The sequence below is a fragment of the Coloeus monedula genome, assembly GCF_965178545.1.
Source record: "Coloeus monedula genome assembly, chromosome: 5".
NCBI lineage: Eukaryota > Metazoa > Chordata > Aves > Passeriformes > Corvidae > Coloeus > Coloeus monedula.
Window position 1 is genome coordinate 1,058,956 of NC_138785.1, and position 19,297 is coordinate 1,078,252.

A 19,297-nucleotide genomic window follows, 5' to 3' on the forward strand; every position below is an offset into this window, starting at 1 on the left:
TCTGAAGAGCAGATTCTAAAGTGTCATTTCCTCCCTTTTGGTTCCACCTTGGGCTGTGGAAATGTGGTAAATCCCAGCAGTAAACCCAGTCCAAGGTGGGACCACTGTAAAAGGCTGGTGTGCCAGCACCTGCCACCTTCACTGCAAAGTGGCATTTGCACCTCTTTATGCCATAACCCTTTCCCTAGGCCAGGTTAGAAGGGGGCTCATGGAGTTTTCGAAGATATTTCCTAAAAGCCAGAACACAGAGCATCAGAAGGAAAATCAGGACTTTGTTCACATACCAGGACCACCTTTTCTTTGAGGTGTGACACCTCTGAGTCCAAATCCCGCAAAACATCACGAAATGCCGTGCTCAGGCTGTGGATGAGCAGGCTGGTCATGTCCTCATGCTCACAGAGCTTCCTGCCCATGCTGTCTTTGCAGTCCATTAGGATGCCACGTGATTCCAGAAGTAATTCCTCAAGGCTGTGGACCACCTTTGTCAGGTGCTCATTTTGGCTGCCAGCCGCCCTCAGTGCCTCGTCCTGCTTCTGGCTGGCAGCTTCCAGCTCTCCAGCAGTACTTTTTAACTGTGTTTTTACATTCTCTTGGCTCTGAGACTGCTTTTGTCTGAATTAGGAAACAAAAATAAAATAATTTAAAGAATGGGATTCACATGGATCTCTATTCTCATAGGTATAATACTTGAGTTCATTAACTGCTGTTTTTTACAACTAAATAATGAGGTTTTTTTCTAAACCAGGAGTGCTAGTGTTATTCCTGGAGGGAAGCTTCTCTCTGAGGAAGCTTGTTGTGCCTCTCAAAGCTCATACAGACACTCTGCATGGATACATCTGTCCTGGCCCTCATACCTGCTCTCCTGAAGTGCATCTCTTTCCAACTGCATTTGCATCAGTTTGCTCTGCCAGTCAGGCTTAAATGGATTTCCTGTTGCTCACATAGCTCAGTGGTCTAAAGGGGAAAAAACAAACAAACAAACAACCAAACAAGTGAAACCAACCAAAATACTGATGACATGACCTAAATAAAAAAGAGGCGGCTCAAAATAGTGCTGGTGAAACTATCAAAAGACTCAGCAGTGACCAGGACCCATCTGTATTCAAGAAACTGCCCCAAAATTCAACTCACTTCATGCAGCCTATTCTGCACTTCTCCACCTTCCTGAGAGAAATGTAGAATAAGAGGAGAGTTTGGTTATAGAAAACCTTGAGCACAGAAGGAAGGAAACTTCAGCTAATCCACGCTGTCTTATTTTATTGGAATTGATCAAGCAATGGATTGATTATTTGCTCCATTCCTGAGGGGGTGGTGTTAGTTTGAATCAACAGCCTGAGTGAATCAGTAAATTAAATCTCAGTTTGCCATCAGTTTTCAAACTTATTAATGACCCTTCTGTGGGAGAAACTTTCAAATATTAGATATACAACGAGAAAGGAGGAGGGGGAAAGAGGAACAAAAAGAGAAAAGAGAGGGAAAAAAAGAGAGGGGGGAAAAAAGAGAGGGGGGAAAAAAGAGAGGGGGGAAAAAAGAGAGGGGGGAAAAAAGAGAGAGAAAAATCTATTACTCAGTGGCAGTTTTAAACCAGATGGTATTGATAGGTTTCTAATTTAGGTTATTTGGATTTTCCTGGGTGACTGGTCCTCTGGAGCACTTGTGACCACCCCGCAGGCCAAGAGGCAGTTCCAGCAGCACCTTCCATACCTGGGTAACTTATTCCCTTCAACAAACCCTCTGCCTGGCACAGCCGCGCCGTGGGTGCTTCCTGTGGGCACATGAGGGAGAAAAGCGGAGTCTGGTCCCAGAGCCCAACCCTGAGGGGCCAGAAACGCGAGGAGGAAAAACCCCTCAGCCTTTCTTCCATCGCAGGCACTGGGGGGGCCGAGGCGCCGCCGGGCCCCGTCCCTTTCCCGCCATCCCTCTGCTTCCCGCCGCGGGCAGCGAGGGACGCTCCGTCCCCTCAGCGCTCCGTGACACCGCGCTCCCGGCGCTTCCAGCTCCGCAGGGCGCTGCTGCCGACCCACCCCGACGTGGGGAGAGCCGCCAGGCTCCTCCCGCCTGCTCCCCGGCGGGAAGGAGCCATCCCGAGCCGCCAGCTGCTCCTGCAAGATCCGATCGCTCCACCGGGAATTGCGGCGCCGAGCCCCTCGGCCCCAACATGGCCGCCGCCCCCTCACGGCGGGGGCACCATTTTGTGGTGTGGGGTCCCAGGTGGTTTAGCGATGCCGTGCTTGAGGCTGGAGATCAAAATCCTCTCGCACGGGGGTAGGGAAGGGCCTGGATCCGCTTCCATGTGGTATTTGGCCACGAAGGTGGCACATTTTGGAGGGATGAGCTGACTGAAGGTAGAAGTCGGGGTGAGGGGACTTCCTCCCGCCAAAGAAAAGCCCAGAGGGTCAAAAGCAGCTTGCCCTAAATCCAGTTCAGTAATAAAAACTGGAATATCTTTGTTTTTACACCAATCTTGTCAGAGAGGGCAAGCTTCTGTGTTTGCTGGTATTTTCAGGGGGAGGGTGCAGAGTCAAGAGGCAAGTATTTCACTTCAGCAAAGGAAACTAACTACGTGTCTGACTGTCCCACTTTGGATCTCGATTTCAGGAGTGAACACACAGGTGTCAATAGGCTGTCCCTCTTTTCAAGCTATCCAAAAGACCATCGTGATACAAATTTCCAGGAACAGATGTATGAACTGGGCCCAAAACAAAATCCTCAGAGAGCTGGAGAGATTAAGTCGGAGAGAACTCAAGAGACACACAGGTATGTTGATTTATTTAAATAGCTGGCAAAGATGAAAAACACATAACCATTCCTCAAGGGTACCACATAATTTTCATCTACAAGAAAAAAAAAAACCATCCTCCTAGTGCTGAAAGGCACACAAAAGGAGAAAAGTGGTTTTTCGTGGACTACTACAGCAAAGTAAGAATTAACCAGCTGGAAACAAACCTCAGGTCTCCATTCTTCTTGATGCACTGCAATCCCTGGGGGAAAACAGCTTGACGAAAGGACTTTTATTGCACCACCCAGAAGAGACAGCAGCAAAAAGACTTTTCTTATCCACAGGGATAAGAGGCAAATGAGTGTTTAGGTAAATACAATACCCGACAATATCGTGAAGCTTCACGATATCCTCAAGCGAGATTTAGTCCACCAGCAATCTCAGGTGTTAACAAAGCATGAAAACTCACCTAGGAGGGGGCCAACACCTACCTCTGGCAGGCAGTGCTGGGCTTTGTTTCTCCTGGATTTTCGATAGGGCACTGAAATTTTGCTCCTTACTGTGAGGCTGGGAAAGGAAGGGGACACTCATCACCTCGCATTCGCTCCTGATTTTTCCGTGCCGCGGGCTGGCAATCCAACTTTCCAAGCCCTGCTGGGAGCCACCTGCCCCTTACTCCAGCCCCTCTGCTTGATTCGGTAGCCTTGGGAACAAGCTCCTCCTTCTGGAGCCGATCACGTGCATGAGGGAGAGCCAATAAATGCCGCATCCAGGGTTTGATTTCTTCCCCAAAGGTCGTTCAAAGCCTGGCTTCCGCGGGAAACTTGGTGTCTTTTACCCATCGGGATCCTAGCAAGGTGCTTTTTGCAGAACACCACCTGCCCTGGCTGCAGGTGCCTTTTTTTGTCCCTTGTCTCCTGGCAGCCCAGGTCTGGAGCACTCAGCAGCCCCTGTCATTCCTGAAACAGCAGTTTCCTGGGGACAGAATAACTCACTTAGGATCGAATTCCTGAGTAACTTTCCTCCTATTTGGGAATAGCTCTGAGAAGGTAGCGAGATGCAAATATAAAGTGCTTGTGTTTAAAATAATTCATTCTTCCCAGAGAGAACATGGCGAGCTGTGCAGGGGGATAGAGCTTCAGAGGAAGGCACTGGAGTGATTTATGCCAGCAGAGAGTCTACTCAAATACCTGGGCCGTACCCACCAGCCGCTTCAGAGTTGGTTAAAGGCTCCAACAGTGGCTTGAACTGTTTAGTAATTGTCTTATTTGGGGTGGGAACACTGTGAGGTTGTGATGTTGCATTGTGATGACTCTTTTGATTCCTGGTTCCTGATTCAAAATATGTTTTCAGCAGGGTGGTGACATCAGATAGGTGGAAATTCAGATGTGGAGGGAAAACCTGCAGTTCTGAGTTCAAATGCCCTGAATTCATGTTCTTCAGTTGTGGCAGCACTTGTGCTCTCCTTAGAGGGATGGATCCATTCCTCACTTTGTTGCTTTTCAGTTTGCTTTGAGGAGCTGAGCAACCTAGAGCAGCTCTGTGCCGGAGGCAATATTAAATGGAGAGTCTCTTTCATGTTCTCCAAAGAAAATTTTTTCTTTTCAGACTTCTAAGGCAAGTGTCTTTTCCAACACCAGAAGGATGCAGATTCATTGATTTCACAGGTTACTTCTGTTTCTCAGCTTTGTTTTTCCCTTTCACTCTCAGATCTCTGTTTCTTCTTTCCGTGTCTGATTTGTCACATTTTTACCTGAGGCCTATCCAGAAAAACTAGCTTATTCTGTGGTTTGGAAGGAAGATGAACTCAAATCCAACTGGGAGCCTGACTGGAGGTCAGCCTAGGAATTTTTCTCTAGAAACACCTTTTGAACATTAGTTGATGATCGCAAACCTTTTGATGCCATGCAGAGCCTCAACGCGTGTTCCTTCCTGTTACTGTTTCTTTTAGATGCCGGACTGACAGTTTCCAGAGCTAAGGAGATGGATATGTTACAGTCAGCCCAAGCTGATTGGGGGTAAATGTAGGAAAGCCCCATTTTTTATTTATTTGTTCCTGATTTTTTTATGCAATAAACCTTCAGGGGAATTGCTACCCCAAGAGGGAATGGTTAATTCCTGAAGGGGTCCTGAGCTGATCCAGGAGATCTGTGTCTTTTGATATTTGTGTTTTGTTCCGTCCTACTGCAGATTTAGGTGAATGGCTTCAGGACTCCTGGGGAGAGGAAGAAGCTGGGCCCACTGGTGCCTGAAGGATGTCTATTATTTAAAATTCCTGACGCTCCTCGGCTTACACAGAGCCCTGTCTGGAAGAAAAAGAGAAGTTCTTCGGTGATAAAACCAGGGACCAAGGGAAAAGAAGCACTTCCTTCCTTTTTCAGCCTTCCCATGCTTTCTGTATGGCCATCAGCAAGTCGCTCTTTGTGAAAGGTAGGAGGGCCCATATTTTTTGACAAAACTCTTTAGAGACAAATTGTGAATCTGCTTCCTCCAAACTTACAAGATAGAACTAAGCAGCAGGTAGATTTAAACTAAGCCTAGTGTTTAATTCTCCTGCCAAAAGGGCAGTAACAGGGTTACTGTTGTGTTATTGATGTGTACAAAATTTAGGAGCTGAGTTTGCTGTCTTTGATTTCTAGGTTTACCTTTAATATGACCTAATGACTTGCCAGCTCAGGGACCCAGGTACGATCAGTAACGCCACTCTGAATACTCAGGAAAGATTCCGCTTCATTTTTGAAAGGGAAAAGCATACAGTAAATGCCTATTAACTAAGGAAATGTTTGCATTTAAATCGATCAGCTTAAACTGTGACAATTTCTGGTTTCAGCAGACGGGGGCAGCGTTGCTCTGATGAATTTCATTTGCAAAAGGAATATTTGAAGGAATTTAGGAAAAGACAGAGCAGTTGCCAGCTGCCTTGATTGATGATAAATACAGGGTTTGATTGTGAACTCTGAAAAGTGAAATCAGTGGTAATTTTTCCTGCTTTAGCAGCGCAGTGCTCGATGAGGGAGAGGGTTCTGACATGACTGTTCCAAATTTATTTTCTCTTACACTGAAACTGTGCAAAACTTCAAATATATTATTCTGTGTGGAAAGCACTTTTCTGAGCCCAGGTCTCTTTTGTTGCATCCCAGCTAAGAGTATCTCAGCTCTGTCCTGAGAGGAACTCCTGTGTGGAACAGGAGCCCACTGAGGAAGTAGCACAGGATTTGGCAGCCCTTTTTTGGGTGATTGATCACACCATTTTCCTCAGCGGGTTGCGAGTCTCCAATACATGGAAACACCTGTATGTGACCTGTTTAGAGCTGGATTAACAGGATGAAAAAATAGCAAATAGGGAGGTGGTTAGAGGAGAAAGTTCTGCGCTTGCAATGGTGACAAATTTGATGGCACTTTCGGCAAAAATGATGTTCGCTTCAGCGCTGGGAATGAACCACAGTTCTAGAGGAGAAGTAAAACTGTCTCTCAGAAATATGTTGATGACTTTTAATCATCAGATGCAGCAGGCACCATGAGAAATACGGCTCTCACTGGAAATCTGGTGTCCACAGACAGGTGTGGTGACAAATGTTTTGTATGGGGGATGGATGTAATCCAAAGAACTGCTTCGGCTTGTTGACAGGCTGGTGTGGCCTTAACTAGTCCTGCTGGCTATGGATAGGAGGAGGCATGGCCCCGAGAGAGCTCCCGGAGCCTTTGTCTGTCCCTGGAAGGGCTGTGCAGAGGATGGAAATGAATTGCTCTTTGTGGTGGCTTGGAGTGAGGGTTTTTACACTGAAACATTAGGAGTGCAAAACCTCAGAAATCTGATTTGAGTCAGTGAAAGGGTAAGTTCTGGATAATAGCAGACCGTGAGCCTGACCAGGATGTGAGGCTAATGGAAACTCAGCCCCTGGGAGGGCAGCTGAGGGGGCAAAGCTCAGCATAAGCAAGGATTGAGGAATCATCTACCATGAAAAATGAAGCGAGGGGCCTCTTTTCTGCATTTCTCTGCATGGCTGTTGGGAATGAGACCTGGGACACATGGGGCAAGTAGAAGGCTCTGGGAACTTGTAACATTAAAGAGAATGGAATGGGAATGGGGTGGTATGGACAAATGCATGGATTCCTGGGTTTAGAGTCCCAGCTCCAAAGCTTTTCCCCCACAGTTCATTAAGGTTTTGTTAACAGAAGGTCCTGACAGCTTGCAAAACCCGAAGAAGAAATAATGCGCATCGTAGATCAAAAGCTGGGGGTGTCTTAGAGGCAGAGACATCACTATGTGTTTCCTCAGCTATGCCAACAGGAAGGGCAGTAGGCTCTGGTCTCCTCTCTCTATTGTCCCATTTGAGATCCAGTTAAAAATCAGGAAGGGTTTTGCATGCCTTCAGTGACACATGCTGTCATATCTGCTAAGTGATGAACCAAGTCCCTAAGCCTACATGCACATATGAAAGGGCAGATGCACCCACATCCACATGTTCTACACTGGGCAACTGCCTACATTAATAGAAGTATCCTAAGTTTTTGGTGTTATTTCTTATTCCATGTATTTGGAAAGCATTGGCCTTTTCTGGCAATGTAAATGGGGAAAAGAAATATGTCCAGCGAAACTGGTAGGCTCCGTGCAGAGGAAAGGCACTTTATGAGAGCAGAATTATTAGCAGTGCTCCACTGAGCTGATTTGGAACAGGTCCATTGTGTTTTCAGCAACTGGCAGTTTGGATTGTTACAATTCCTTGGCAAGGACAATAGAAAGATGGTGGTTTCCGGGGCCATAATAAAAGGGTGAGCCCCAGCTTTTGCACATTGCATTTTATAATTGCATGCTTGATGTGCACAATTGGGCAGCACTGCCTTACTTGCCTTAATCCATCTCTCTCTCTCTCTCTCTCTCTCTCCCCCTCAGTTCCTCACCCTCCCTCAGAGCAGCAGTAGCTGCTGCAGCTCTGGCAGCTCATCGGGGAGAGCACCGAAAATGAAAAGAGTTCAGTTATCGCCTTAACGTTTTTCCCAGAGGATTCATTTCACCTGCTTCTCCGGTTTTCCCAATAGCTTTTTTTTCACTTTTTAATCCAATAAGTATGGAGTTATTTCACATTTTAAACCCCTCTAAAGGGTTTTAGGAATGGACTTTCTCTCTTCTCCTCCCCCAGCCTTTTTTTTTTTTTTTTTTTTTTTTTTTTTTTTTTTGACAAGTCAGAAAATTGTGAAGTAAGCGAACAGAGTAACTGAGAGCTGGGAGGGAGAAGACGCTTCCATTCTTTTAGTGCAGTGGGCTGAGGCAAAAAGGCCATTGTAATGGTAAATCGCATGCAGAAAGGAAGAAAAGACTGATAATCAATCACAAATGAAGCATTCGTTTGGATTTTGGCAATTTGCTGGCCAGGGGCTTTTAAATCTATAAACTTTTTCTTTTCTTTTTTTTTTTTTCCCCCTTTCTTTGGCCCCATCTTTAAAAGCACAGTTTGCTGAAGACTGGAAGAGAAATCTTTACCAAACTCTCATGCCCAGAGTACCTGGGAGTGGGAAGCGCTCCGTGCTGAAACGCCAGTAAAATCCTGACGGAGAAGCAGTGTGGTGAAATGTTGATGGGGATGTTTTTAAACCATCACCTTGGACTCTGGCTTTGAAGAACTTTCCACCTCAGGCTCTTCTTTCTCATATTCAGGGATGACTTCTGCTGGGCTTCTGGGGACTTTGATTTCCGACCTGCTCGCTCTGTGACTGCCTGCGTGGGTTTTGTGTTTGCCTGAGTATGTGATGAGGACAGATGAGGATGTTAGACAACATTAACACGAGCATATCACCTTCAGAGTGCAGCATCACCCACAAGGGAAGATACATCTACCTGGAGGCACTGCTGCACGGAGGTGCTCCATGGGGATTCACGCTGAAGGGCGGGCTGGAGCATGGAGAGCCATTAATCATCTCAAAGGTACTTTTCTCATTTTCTATGCCACGCAAGCAACATGGGAGTGGTGCCTGACTGAAAGGGCAAGAGTTGTAGAAGTACCACTGAAATGTTATAATTGACGTTGTATTTGGCTTGGGTTTTAAGTGTTGAGCACCTGTTCAAGTCAGCAGGTTTGCTCAGGAGCTGCGTATTTGAGAAACACAGGAGAGCTCTCGGCATTGTTTAACTATCCAAGTGCAGGTTTTGTCCCACAGGAAGTATTGTGGCTTGCTGAAACTGGCTGTATTTATTTCACTGCTATGAATGGGAGGGAGTAGGGGACTCTCATGAAGTGATCTTGTGTCATGAAGTCGTGGCAAATCTGAGCATGGTCAGTAATCCATCCCCACCACTCCTGAGGTGAGAACAAAGTGAGTGCTTTCAGTCACACGGTGGAATGTTGGCTAATTAGGAGTGTGCATGTGGAACAGTGCAATAAGTACTTGCACCTATTTGGTTAAGTGTATGTATTGTGCTGTGTTAGTGGTTTGCTCACCCTGTGTACTCTGTACTTACTAAATATCTGTTAAGTATGGTATGCCTTCAAGATTTTTATTATTTAATGATTGGGTATTCTCAACAGGCAACTAGTAGCATAGCTGACAAGGATATTTTGAGGGGAAAAAATGGGAGAAGGAATTCCTCATTCTCATCAGAACCAGTCTGTTACAAGTACCCAGGTACCTCAAGATGCAGGTGCTGAAGACAACGGATTTTCAAAAGCATCACCTTAAATCTGTGAATATCTAAAATAGGTTTGACCTATGGCCCTAAAACTGTTCTGAAAATAGGATATAGGTAATTCTGAAATTTTACCTCTAGTGGGTCTGAACCATATTTGTCTCGTGTCATCAGCCTGGTGCTTTCTGTGTGTTTATAGCATGTATGTCGAGCTACCAGGTGCACAGAGGGATATATGTCCAATCTTACTCCCTCCTGCAAACTGGAATGTATGTGGGGAATTCAGTGGATCAGAACCAGCAGCAGCTAAAAGAAAATGCTGATACTCAGAATCAATGTTGTTCAAATCCTTTGCATTTTCAAATCCTGTTGCAATTCCCTGTGCAAACACATTCACATGAAGGCTGTCAGTCACTGAAGTAAATTAGTTGTGATTAGTGCATTTACATCTTGAAAGTAAAAAAACAGGGGGACTCCCATAAAAGTCCTTTCATCATAAGGGGGTTTTAGAAATTTCACACAATCATCTTTCTTGCAGGACCTTCTTGGGGACAGTTTGGCATAGCCACAGACAGCAAAAGTAGCCTCACTGAAATGGTGTTACAATTTTTCTTTTATAAACATTTGGGACTAACACAGGCTGTTCACTGTTCCTGGCAGTGTTCTGCAGTTGTGAGGAAAGAGTTTCTTTTTGCTTTGACATTCTTCTGTGATGTAAAAAATCACACCCCCCCGCCTTTTTTTTTTCTTTTCCTTTTTTCTTTTTTCTTTTTTTTTTTTTTAATTGGGGGCAGGGAGACAGAGAGGATGGGAGATGGCTCTGGCTGCTGAACATTAATTAATCTATGGGATTTGGTTTCCACAACAACCAGGCCCCTTAATGTCAAACATGCCTGGAGTGTGTGTAGTGCCACTGGGAGCTGTATGACTTGTGCCTGCCTTTCCTGAAACAACACCCCAAAAATGTGCTGGGTTTTATTTTTGGTTGGGTTTTCCCTTTTTTCTCCTTGTAGTCCCTGCTTGGTTTGTGCTGTCAGTGTCAGCGTTTCAGTGTTTTGCTCATGCATGGGTGATGCAGAGCTGGAGAATGGCTGCTTGTGAAAGCTCTGCTTTCTGGAATTCAGGCAGCTCCCGTTTCCTGGTTTCCAGTTTCAACTGAGAAATTCCTCTTGTGCTTCAATTCACTATGTGCTCTTCAGAATTAATTGCATATTAATCATTTAGCTAATTCAGGATTCCTCGCCTGATTGTACTGTGAAGTAATGAGGAACTGTGGGGAAATGATGAATTATGTTGCAGGTCTAATTCTGTACAAGAGTTCTTGGTGAATCATATTAAGTTTTGGGTTGAAAGGGACCATTAAAGATGCAGGCATGCACTGTGAGTGATCCAGCAGCAGTTCTAAATAATACTACATATAATACCAGAAAATGTGGACGTCAGCTTTTAATTTCTGATTTTTCATAATTAAGAAATTTTATTTCTGTTTTGGCTCCCTGTTCTGTTGACAAATAATTATATTTATGTCTGCCTACCTGTCTGTTTGCACTGACAGAGTGGTGTTAAATGGCCTTAGAGTAAACAAAAGTGGACGTTTCAGCAAATATCTAAGCTGGTGCCCATGACTGCTTGCAATGTGACAAAGTAACACTGATGTATTGTTCTGGAATAGTAGAGAGATGAGAGGTAACAGATCTGTGTGAATACAATAGCTCTTTCTAGCCATCAGGAACTGCTGGGGGCCCAGAGTACTGCTGTGTCTCAGCTTCCAACCAAAGGCTGTAATGGAAGTTCAAAACCAAGAGGAGTGAATTTACAGAAGGCCCACGTGCACAAAACCTGCTTCTCACAGCCCTGGGCAGCCCTTGGGAAAGACACGTTCCTCTGCCAGTAACATGCCAAGAATGTACCCAAAAGTGAGGGAAGCAACAGTTGGGAGTAGAAGTGCAAAAAGCAGACCTGTATTCTCAGCCGGTAGAACGTGCTGGTTTAGGGAGGCAGCTACCAGAGCTGTGGTATCCTTTCAGTGTATTTTTTTAGCATTGCCTTCAAAATAAGAACAAATAAGAATTTGCTGCCTTTCAGTCAGATTCCCTTTGCTGTACAGACCTACAGGCTGATTTGGAGGGGGGGTGGTGGTTGAGTGCAGAGATGGGCAAACTTCCAGTTAAAAACAGTAGTAAAGCTTTGCTGACTCAGCCACGGTGCTCAGTGCATCATGCAACCCAGCCTAACTCAACTTGTCAGAAATGTTGGGTGTGCAGCTAACGTAAATTTGCATAGCTAAAACACACAGATTCTTTATGCTAATGCTGCTCTCTTTTCCCCTGTGGAAAGACAGCCCTATATTGAAACAGTTTCATGGCAGCTGATTCAAAGTCCTCAAGGCAGGTCTATACCTCATTTATTTTGCTGGAGGTGAGAGCAGACCATAAATTTGTTACATCTGACTCACATTTTTCCCTGAGGGAAGCCTGAGAATAAAGCTTTGTGGAATCCTCCCAGCATCTGTTTTTGTTGTACCAGCAGGAAGGGAATGGAAGGATGGGCAAAAGGTAGTCAGTTGCACGTTCCCTTTCTGCTGCACCTCAAGGAAATGTCCAAAACTCAATACCTAAAGAAGCACTAGAATGTCCCTGGGTAGCAGTGGGACAGTGCCCAAACAGAGGCAAACTAACACAGTGTATTTTCCCTTTTGTATTGCTTCCATGGTATGAGACGTTGTCAGTGACGTTGTCAAGTAGTCCTTTGGCAAGAAGATTCTAAAGTTTTTAATTACTTCCCTTTTTAAAAAAAAAAAGTGACAGTTGCTTGTTTTGTTTTTAGTGTTCAAACACGTTTGTGCTTAAAAAGTAACTCAGTGTCCTTGATGTGTCACTAGGGCTTCAAAATGAGAAGTCTGATTCCCTGAAGTGACATCCACTCCTCTGTTTCCAGACCTTGAGTCCTACAGTTGAATTTCTGATTTTTTATTCTACCTGTTTAGTAATTTAGAACCCTGTAATTTTGGCCCAGATTTGGCGATATTTGCTCACAGTGGAAATTTCATTAAACAAGGGGTTTCTTCATCTGGAAATAGAACTTCAATGACAAATGCCAAAGTCATTGCAGGTGATACCAAATGTTTAATTAGAATCCAATATCCTGTGTCCTCAAAATCATGATAATACCCAGAAGTAAGCCCAGATTTCTATTTCCAAATTACTTTCTTGGCTCACCCTTAGCTGTAAGATCAAAAATGTAAAAATGAAAGCCCTGACTGTTCTAAGCAGTAAAGGCAAAGTGGTAACAGAAGGGTTCATTCCCTCTCAATTTTCTCTAAGAATTTTTAACCTAAAGTAATTAATGTTAATCAATCTCAACCATTTTGGAGCCAGGAGAGATATTTCTGTGGCGTGTTTCTCCTTGCTACACAAGCCTTTGGAATAGTTGTGGCTGTTGTAGGCCTCTGAAATGCCCTTTTATTTTGAGCTCTGTGTTGACCATACTAACAAAGGAGTTGTTTCTCTTGCCTAGGAATTAAAGCATCCAAAGCGTTCTCCCTTGGATAGTGGCCGTGTGGGAACACTTTTCACATGCTGTGCTGGAGTTCATGGGTTCCCTTCACTCAAAAGGGCAGGTCGTTTGCAGGGACCTCATGCCAAAAGCATGACACAAACGCTGAGATTTACCTCTCAGCAGGGATGTAGGAAGCAATAAAAGTTTCATAATAATGGGAATAGCTGGGGAGAGAGCCTGAGAAATAATCCGGAATTCTTGTGAGGTGTTTAAACCTTGTCCGGAGCCCGATCCAAGCTCTGATGCAGTGAACAGCAGTCAGTGCTTGCAGGAGCTGGACCCAGCTGCCTTCACAAGGCTCCCCTGCCTGTGCTACTTCTCTAATGGTTTTGGTTGAGAGAGCTCGTAGAGCACTTAGTGACGTGCAGTGAGAATTGTTCCACCATTCTCGACAAAACAAAACTCAAAAGGCCATTCTGTGCCCAGCTGGTCCCCAGACCCTTATCCCTGTCTCTGATCCAAGCACTGGGAATCCCAGTACCAGGAGCTTTCCCTGCTTGAATGCCCAGAGTCCCTATAAACAAAATAAACTTATCTTATGCACTGACAGGCAAAGTTTCTTTGCATCTGTTCCCTGTATCCCTTGGTGCAACAAGTGACAATTTAGGAACTGTTATCCTTTTTGTAGGGCTGCAGGCACAAAACCCATGGCCACTGCTCACATTAGGGAGGCTTCTCTGAAGCTGGCAGAGTCATGAGAGGCTTGTTGGCCCAGGCACTAGGACATGAAACTCAGCCAGAGGCATGGTGACATCTTCTGTGATGTTTTCTTAAAATTTATTTCTATTTTTTCTTTGGACATTTCCACCCTTGTTCTTGCCTATATGGACTTGATTTTTCTCCTTGCTGCTGAAGAAAAGCTTGGGGCCTGGGTTGTTAACGTTTAAAAAACCCACCCCTTCTCACCCTTTATCTTCCAATATTCTGCAAGTGGGCTGGTGATGGTAAGGGGTTCATGGTGCAAAATCATCTGCTGGCACATCTGACTCTTGTTGCAAGAGTGCAGCGGTGCACAAAGCAGCTGCCTGATCCCAGATATCAAGGAAATCTGGATACTGCAGACTGGCAACTGCCACTGTAATTGTTTCAGGGAGCAGGAGGCAGTCCCTCACCACTCTTCCTGGTTTCTCAGGGCTCACATTAGGGGCTCTCCAAAGACTGCTGATGCCAGCACAAGGGACAAGATCGCCTACCTTTTCTTAAAGCGAGGGAGTTGCTGGATGAAAAGGCTTCTATTGTCAGCCCCTCCATTAGGCTGCCGAGCGTTCTCCAGCACAAAAAGACTTCTGTTCACTTTCACAGCACTGAATTAGCAACTGCAGGCAAACCCAGTGTGCCTGACATGAGCAGGGCCTGGTGGGCACTGCTGCTGCTCCAGCAAGGTCAGGGGCAGCTCTTCAGACTGCTGAAAGAACAGTACCAGCTGTGCTGTGATGCATCACAGGGAGCCTGGCTACAGGGAATACCTGGCTTGTCCCAAGCTATGATTCCCAAGAGGCACAGACTACTCCATTATAAACGTGCCCGTGGAAGGAAATGATGAAAAAAATTGTCTTTCTGTGCTGAGAAGGAGTGGGGATGGTGTCTGCTGGGTGTGGGTGTCCAGTTGACCAGTCATGCTTTAGAGTTTCCTCCTTAGCAGAGGTCAGCCCAAGCAGTGAAGTTCTGGCCCAAACCCCCAGAGACAGCTGCCCTGAACGATCAGGTCTCCACCCCTCATTGCAGCCACATGAATTATGGAGTGTCATATCCTTCAAAGTCACAGAAAGGTATAAGAGAAGAAATATTTTCTTGTCAGGACAGAGAGGAATCCTATGTGATTAAACACAACATGTATTGCTTAGGGTCAAGAAATGAAACCTTGGTAAATCCTGCCCTGGCTTTAGCTTACCTGAAAGATTAGACAAAAAAATGCCACATATCCTTGTTCACTTGGCTGTAGTAGATATAGCCAGAGCTGAAGTTTACACTGATCCTAAAATGAGACCCAGGGAATGCACTCTTTAACTCAGTGTTTGTACACAGTAGATGTTTGCTTGTGAAAGGGTCCACTACTTTCAACTTTTCCCATACTTCTTGGGAGCCCAAGGCATAGAAAGAAAACCCATCATCAATAATAGATCTGGAGCTGAGCTAATCTCATCTCAAATTTCACTGGTGTTTGCCTTCAGGGACTTTTGATGAAGCTCAAAACTGTGGAGCATGAATCCAGCATGAGTCTATTGCACGGGAAGTATTTGATCAGTGACCAGACCCAAGGGAACAGCTGGAGCTGTGTCAGAAGATGTTAGGCTGAATGTTAGGAAAAGGTTCTTCAGCTAGAGGGTGGTCAGGCACTGAACAGGCTTCCCAGGGCAGTGGTCATGGCCCCCAAACCTGCCAGAGCATAAGGAGTGCTTGGAAAATGCTTTCAGGCACGTGGTGGGATTCTTAGAGTGGTTCTGTGCAGAGCCGGGAGCTGGACTTCATGATCCTCATGGGTGCCTTCCAGCTCAGGATATTTTGTGAACTAGTCAGAATTGGAAGGGGTCTCTGAAAGTGAAAATGAGGTGAACTCTAATTTGCTTTCCAACAAACACTGGTGGTCAAAGGAACAATATCCAGAGACTTTTGAAAATAGACTGCTAAGGCAGATTATTTCTGTCATTAGTTTTTGTACTTCCAAAGCCTCGAATGAATCCCCATCCAATGGCAGCAGAGAGAGCATCCAAGGCCATACCAGGAAACCCTGAAAGATCTTGGCAGCCATCAGTACGAACTGAATACACCTGAGAGGTGGAAAAAAACTTTCCATATGTTGTTTGTTTTAAGTAAGAGAAAGTTTGTGACCACTCATTCTCACAGCCGAACTGGAAATAGGGTTCTTGTCTTTCCATTTTTAGCCAGCCACTGCCTAAATCATAAAAAAAACCTCAACAAATAAGTGATTCCAGGTTTCTTGGTCAACTGAAATTAGGAAAAGAACAACAGGAGCAGAACAAGAGCAGCTTATCCAGGACACAGCTTGTTAACATCCTAACTGGTATTCAAGCATAATATTAATTTTTCACACTTGTATTAAAAAGTCCCACCAAAAAAAAATCAGACCCCAGTGAAGAATGATTCCTGCTGATAAGAAAATCACTGTGCTTAAATTCGTTAATAGCATAGGCTGTGGGATACATTTCAAAGCACGGGGTGAGAAATAAGCTCCCAAATCCCATTAAGAAATAACAGGATTTATGTGCATTCCTCCCATATATTAACTTTCCCCTCTGGAAACGTCTTGTGCTGAGCTGGTGCCATTTTTCAGGCAGGTGCACTGTTTTGCAGTTCCCACAGACTCACCAGATAATCTGCCAGCCTGAAAGCCATTCCCCATTCTCCATCAAGAATGGGGATTTTCCAAGGCATGGCTGAATGAGGAGTTTGGCTGACAAATGCCGTGGCTGGGTGTTGTAGTGGGGTTCAGTCACACATTCTGCAGTGATGCCGTAAGCAGCTCTGGCCGGGCCACATCCGCGGCCACATCCGCTGCTCCGATGTTTTCAACTGCGGCCAGCAGAGATCCAAGAGATACCGGGGTTTAACAGCCACTGTCGGGAGCGGGGCATTTTCTAAGCATGCAGAGGTACCATCTGTGAGCTGAAGTCTTCGGGGAACTGGTCTGTAGGATCAGCAGGGTCTGAAAATTTCCCAGTACCTGTGGAGAACTGACTCCCTGAGAAGGAGCATCCACTGTAGCCATATAGAAGTTTTTACCTTGGTTCGCTGTTGAGCTTATGAGCAGTATTTATTTTCTCTATCATGGTAGTAGCAGCAGGATAAAGTTAAAAGCTACAACCCCTTTAATGCTCTTTATGGGTGTAATAAGAAATCTGCTCCCAGGTGGTTGGAATTTATAGTTGTGATACAGTCACGAGATCTAAGTATAAAACCCCAGACGTGGGGATGGGTGCAGAGCGAAGCAGGAGGGCCTGCAAACGCACCAGGGAGTTTACTACCTCATACAAGGATGGTGTTGCTTGAGATTTATGCATCATTTAATATTGGATTTTAAGATGCTTGCAGTGGCACATAATTGCTGGGATAATCGTGTCCTTGAAAACTCGCAGTAGTGCCGGATCCATTATTGCTGAGTTTTTGTTTTTTTTTCTATAAAAATATGCGTTCTTTAAAGGAATGCTTCATTTAGAAAAGTGGACTGGTCCCCAGTGTCAGACCTCACGTTTTCATACATTGGCTGATGACCGGTCTTGCCAGTGTACTGAGAGAGACCCACATTTCTCAAATGCAGTCTCATAGAAACTGGGAAATGAGCTGATGGAATCCAGACCAAAGATCTGGCTGTTTTCCAGGGGCAAATACATGGCAAGACAACTTTCCAGTTTCAAGAGAGGGGCTTGAAACGGAGAAAGAAATGTGAAACATTTGGACGCGAGGGGTGGGGTCGTGGTGGGAATCTTCATTTTTTCAATGGTCTCTCTTCCCTCCCTCCTGCCCTGCTCCGTTCGGTGTTTGCTTAAAAGCAGTTGCCAGTGTTTGTTGAATAGTGTCAGCACAGAAGGGATGCAGCCGCTGACCTGACTAAAAGGCAACAGCAAAAGGTTAGTAGAATTAGTCTTGTACTGCAGACTTGTATTAATAGTTGTATTGTGGGGTTGTTGGCACAAACTCTGCAATTAAATAAGTTGTTGGCACTCTTCCCTAGGTTAAATTACTATGGCTGTTCCCCCTGCTTGCAAGTCAATGAATACAACACTTTTGGGGAGGCAAGTTCAAGCATTTTTGTTCTTTGGGGATTCTGCACATTTCTGGTCTCAAGCTAAGAGGTTTCTGCTGGCTTTCCAAGCAGACCTCTGTTGTTCTTCTGTCTCTGCAAACAGCCCGTGCAAACTAATGCTGGAATAACCAAGCAGGGAAGGAGGTGGGTGAGAGGGAAAGGCACCACAAAAGACTGATGGAGAAATACATGCCCTTTGAAGAGGTCCTTGCTTTCTCTCCTGCCCAGATCCACGGATGTTTCTTAGCACTGGGCTATTGTTGGAGAGGATTAGTTTTCCATCACAGCTTCATCAGGGGCAACTTACCCTTTTCGTTAGGCCAAAAACAGCCACAGACATGGGAGGGGAGGGGCTCCCTGCATATCCTTGCCCATAAGTGCAGAGCAGCCCCTTTTTTCCAGCCTGAGGCCCTCTTCGCACTCCTGCTTTAGTCAATGGCAGTTGGGTTTGTTCCAGGGGTCCCCACACTCCCCTGTGCCATTCTGCAGGGGCCACTCTCAGCAATACCCATCCACAGCTGGAAAAACTTTGGATTTCCAATTTATTAACAGTTCCTTCTACTTTGGGAAAAGAAGTCCTTGTGCTTCTTTCCGAGCCTGTCTCTAATATAGCAACATGTTGACCTGCCAGCAGCACCTGTGTCCTCACCTTTTCACTAAGGGGTACTCCAAAAATCACTCCTCCCTCCATGGAGTCCAGTCCTTTGGGGTAGCAGCCTGTGAACTTCAGGCACAAGAACTGCAGGTGCTTCAGTCTCTCTTTTCCTGTGACTCGTGTGGAAAGACAGCAAGACTGTGGGGAGACTGTGCTCTGTACAGTCTGAGCTGAGAAACCTGTACAGAGAACATCCAAGATTCCTAATAAACTGGTGCTGTGCAAAAAAATGTCAAGGCACAACCTTCATCTGTGCTTCCCTTAAGACTGGCTGTTACTTAACCAAGTGCTGGACATTAATTATGAACTGCAGTCAGAGGTTTCCCTGCCCACCAAGGACAGGGGCTTTTTTATAGTTTATATCAATGTTTGATGGAGATTGATAGAGAGTGAGCCATGGACACACCAACAGAAGCTGGAGGTTTGGAGGAAGGAGAAACAAAAGTAAGTGCTCTTGAGTGACTTAGTGTCTCTACGACTTGTTATGTATCTCATCAGCTGCTGAAACAAAAAGTTCCTGTGCTGGTTGGAGCTGAAGAGAACCAGGGTGAGCATCTATTGTTCTCTATGTTTTATTCTTCTGGGGCTGGGATCTTGTCAGCTCTCATTAACTTAACAGGTTGGACTGTGTCACCCCTTGGATGGGAGACCTTGCAAGGCAAAGAGAAATGACACAAAGTGGTTTGGTCTGTGGTCCTGCTCCCGCTGAGTCAGTGCTGAATCGCTGACCCCTCGGGGTTTGTGGGCAGAGGCTGTGATAGCGCTGCTCTGTGAGACCTTCTGCCTTTGGTGATGAGATATTATGGAAGCTCAGGCAGAGGCATATTGTACTAGGGAAAAATGTGATGCCACAAGCTAAATTCTGTTCAGGATAAATCACATGCCAACAACAGCATTATCATCTTGATTTTTCCTGAGTCACATTAAGCCCTCTTTGTAATTCAGAGGGGGTTGTAGTCTGTCCCTGTCCTTCTGGTGACC

General features: G+C 45.3%; 1 protein-coding gene across 1 annotated transcript in view; it reads left to right on the forward strand.

Annotated features, from left to right (window-relative positions):
* Positions 1 to 8,477: 8,477 nt before the first annotated feature.
* Positions 8,478 to 19,297, forward strand: part of SHROOM3 (shroom family member 3) — a gene marked incomplete at both ends in the record, with an annotated part of 112,291 nt that continues 101,471 nt past the window's right edge. The window contains one exon of the mRNA XM_082282482.1: positions 8,478 to 8,642. Within this exon, the coding sequence (XP_082138608.1) occupies positions 8,478 to 8,642 (165 nt within the window). The remainder of the gene's footprint in view (positions 8,643 to 19,297) is intronic.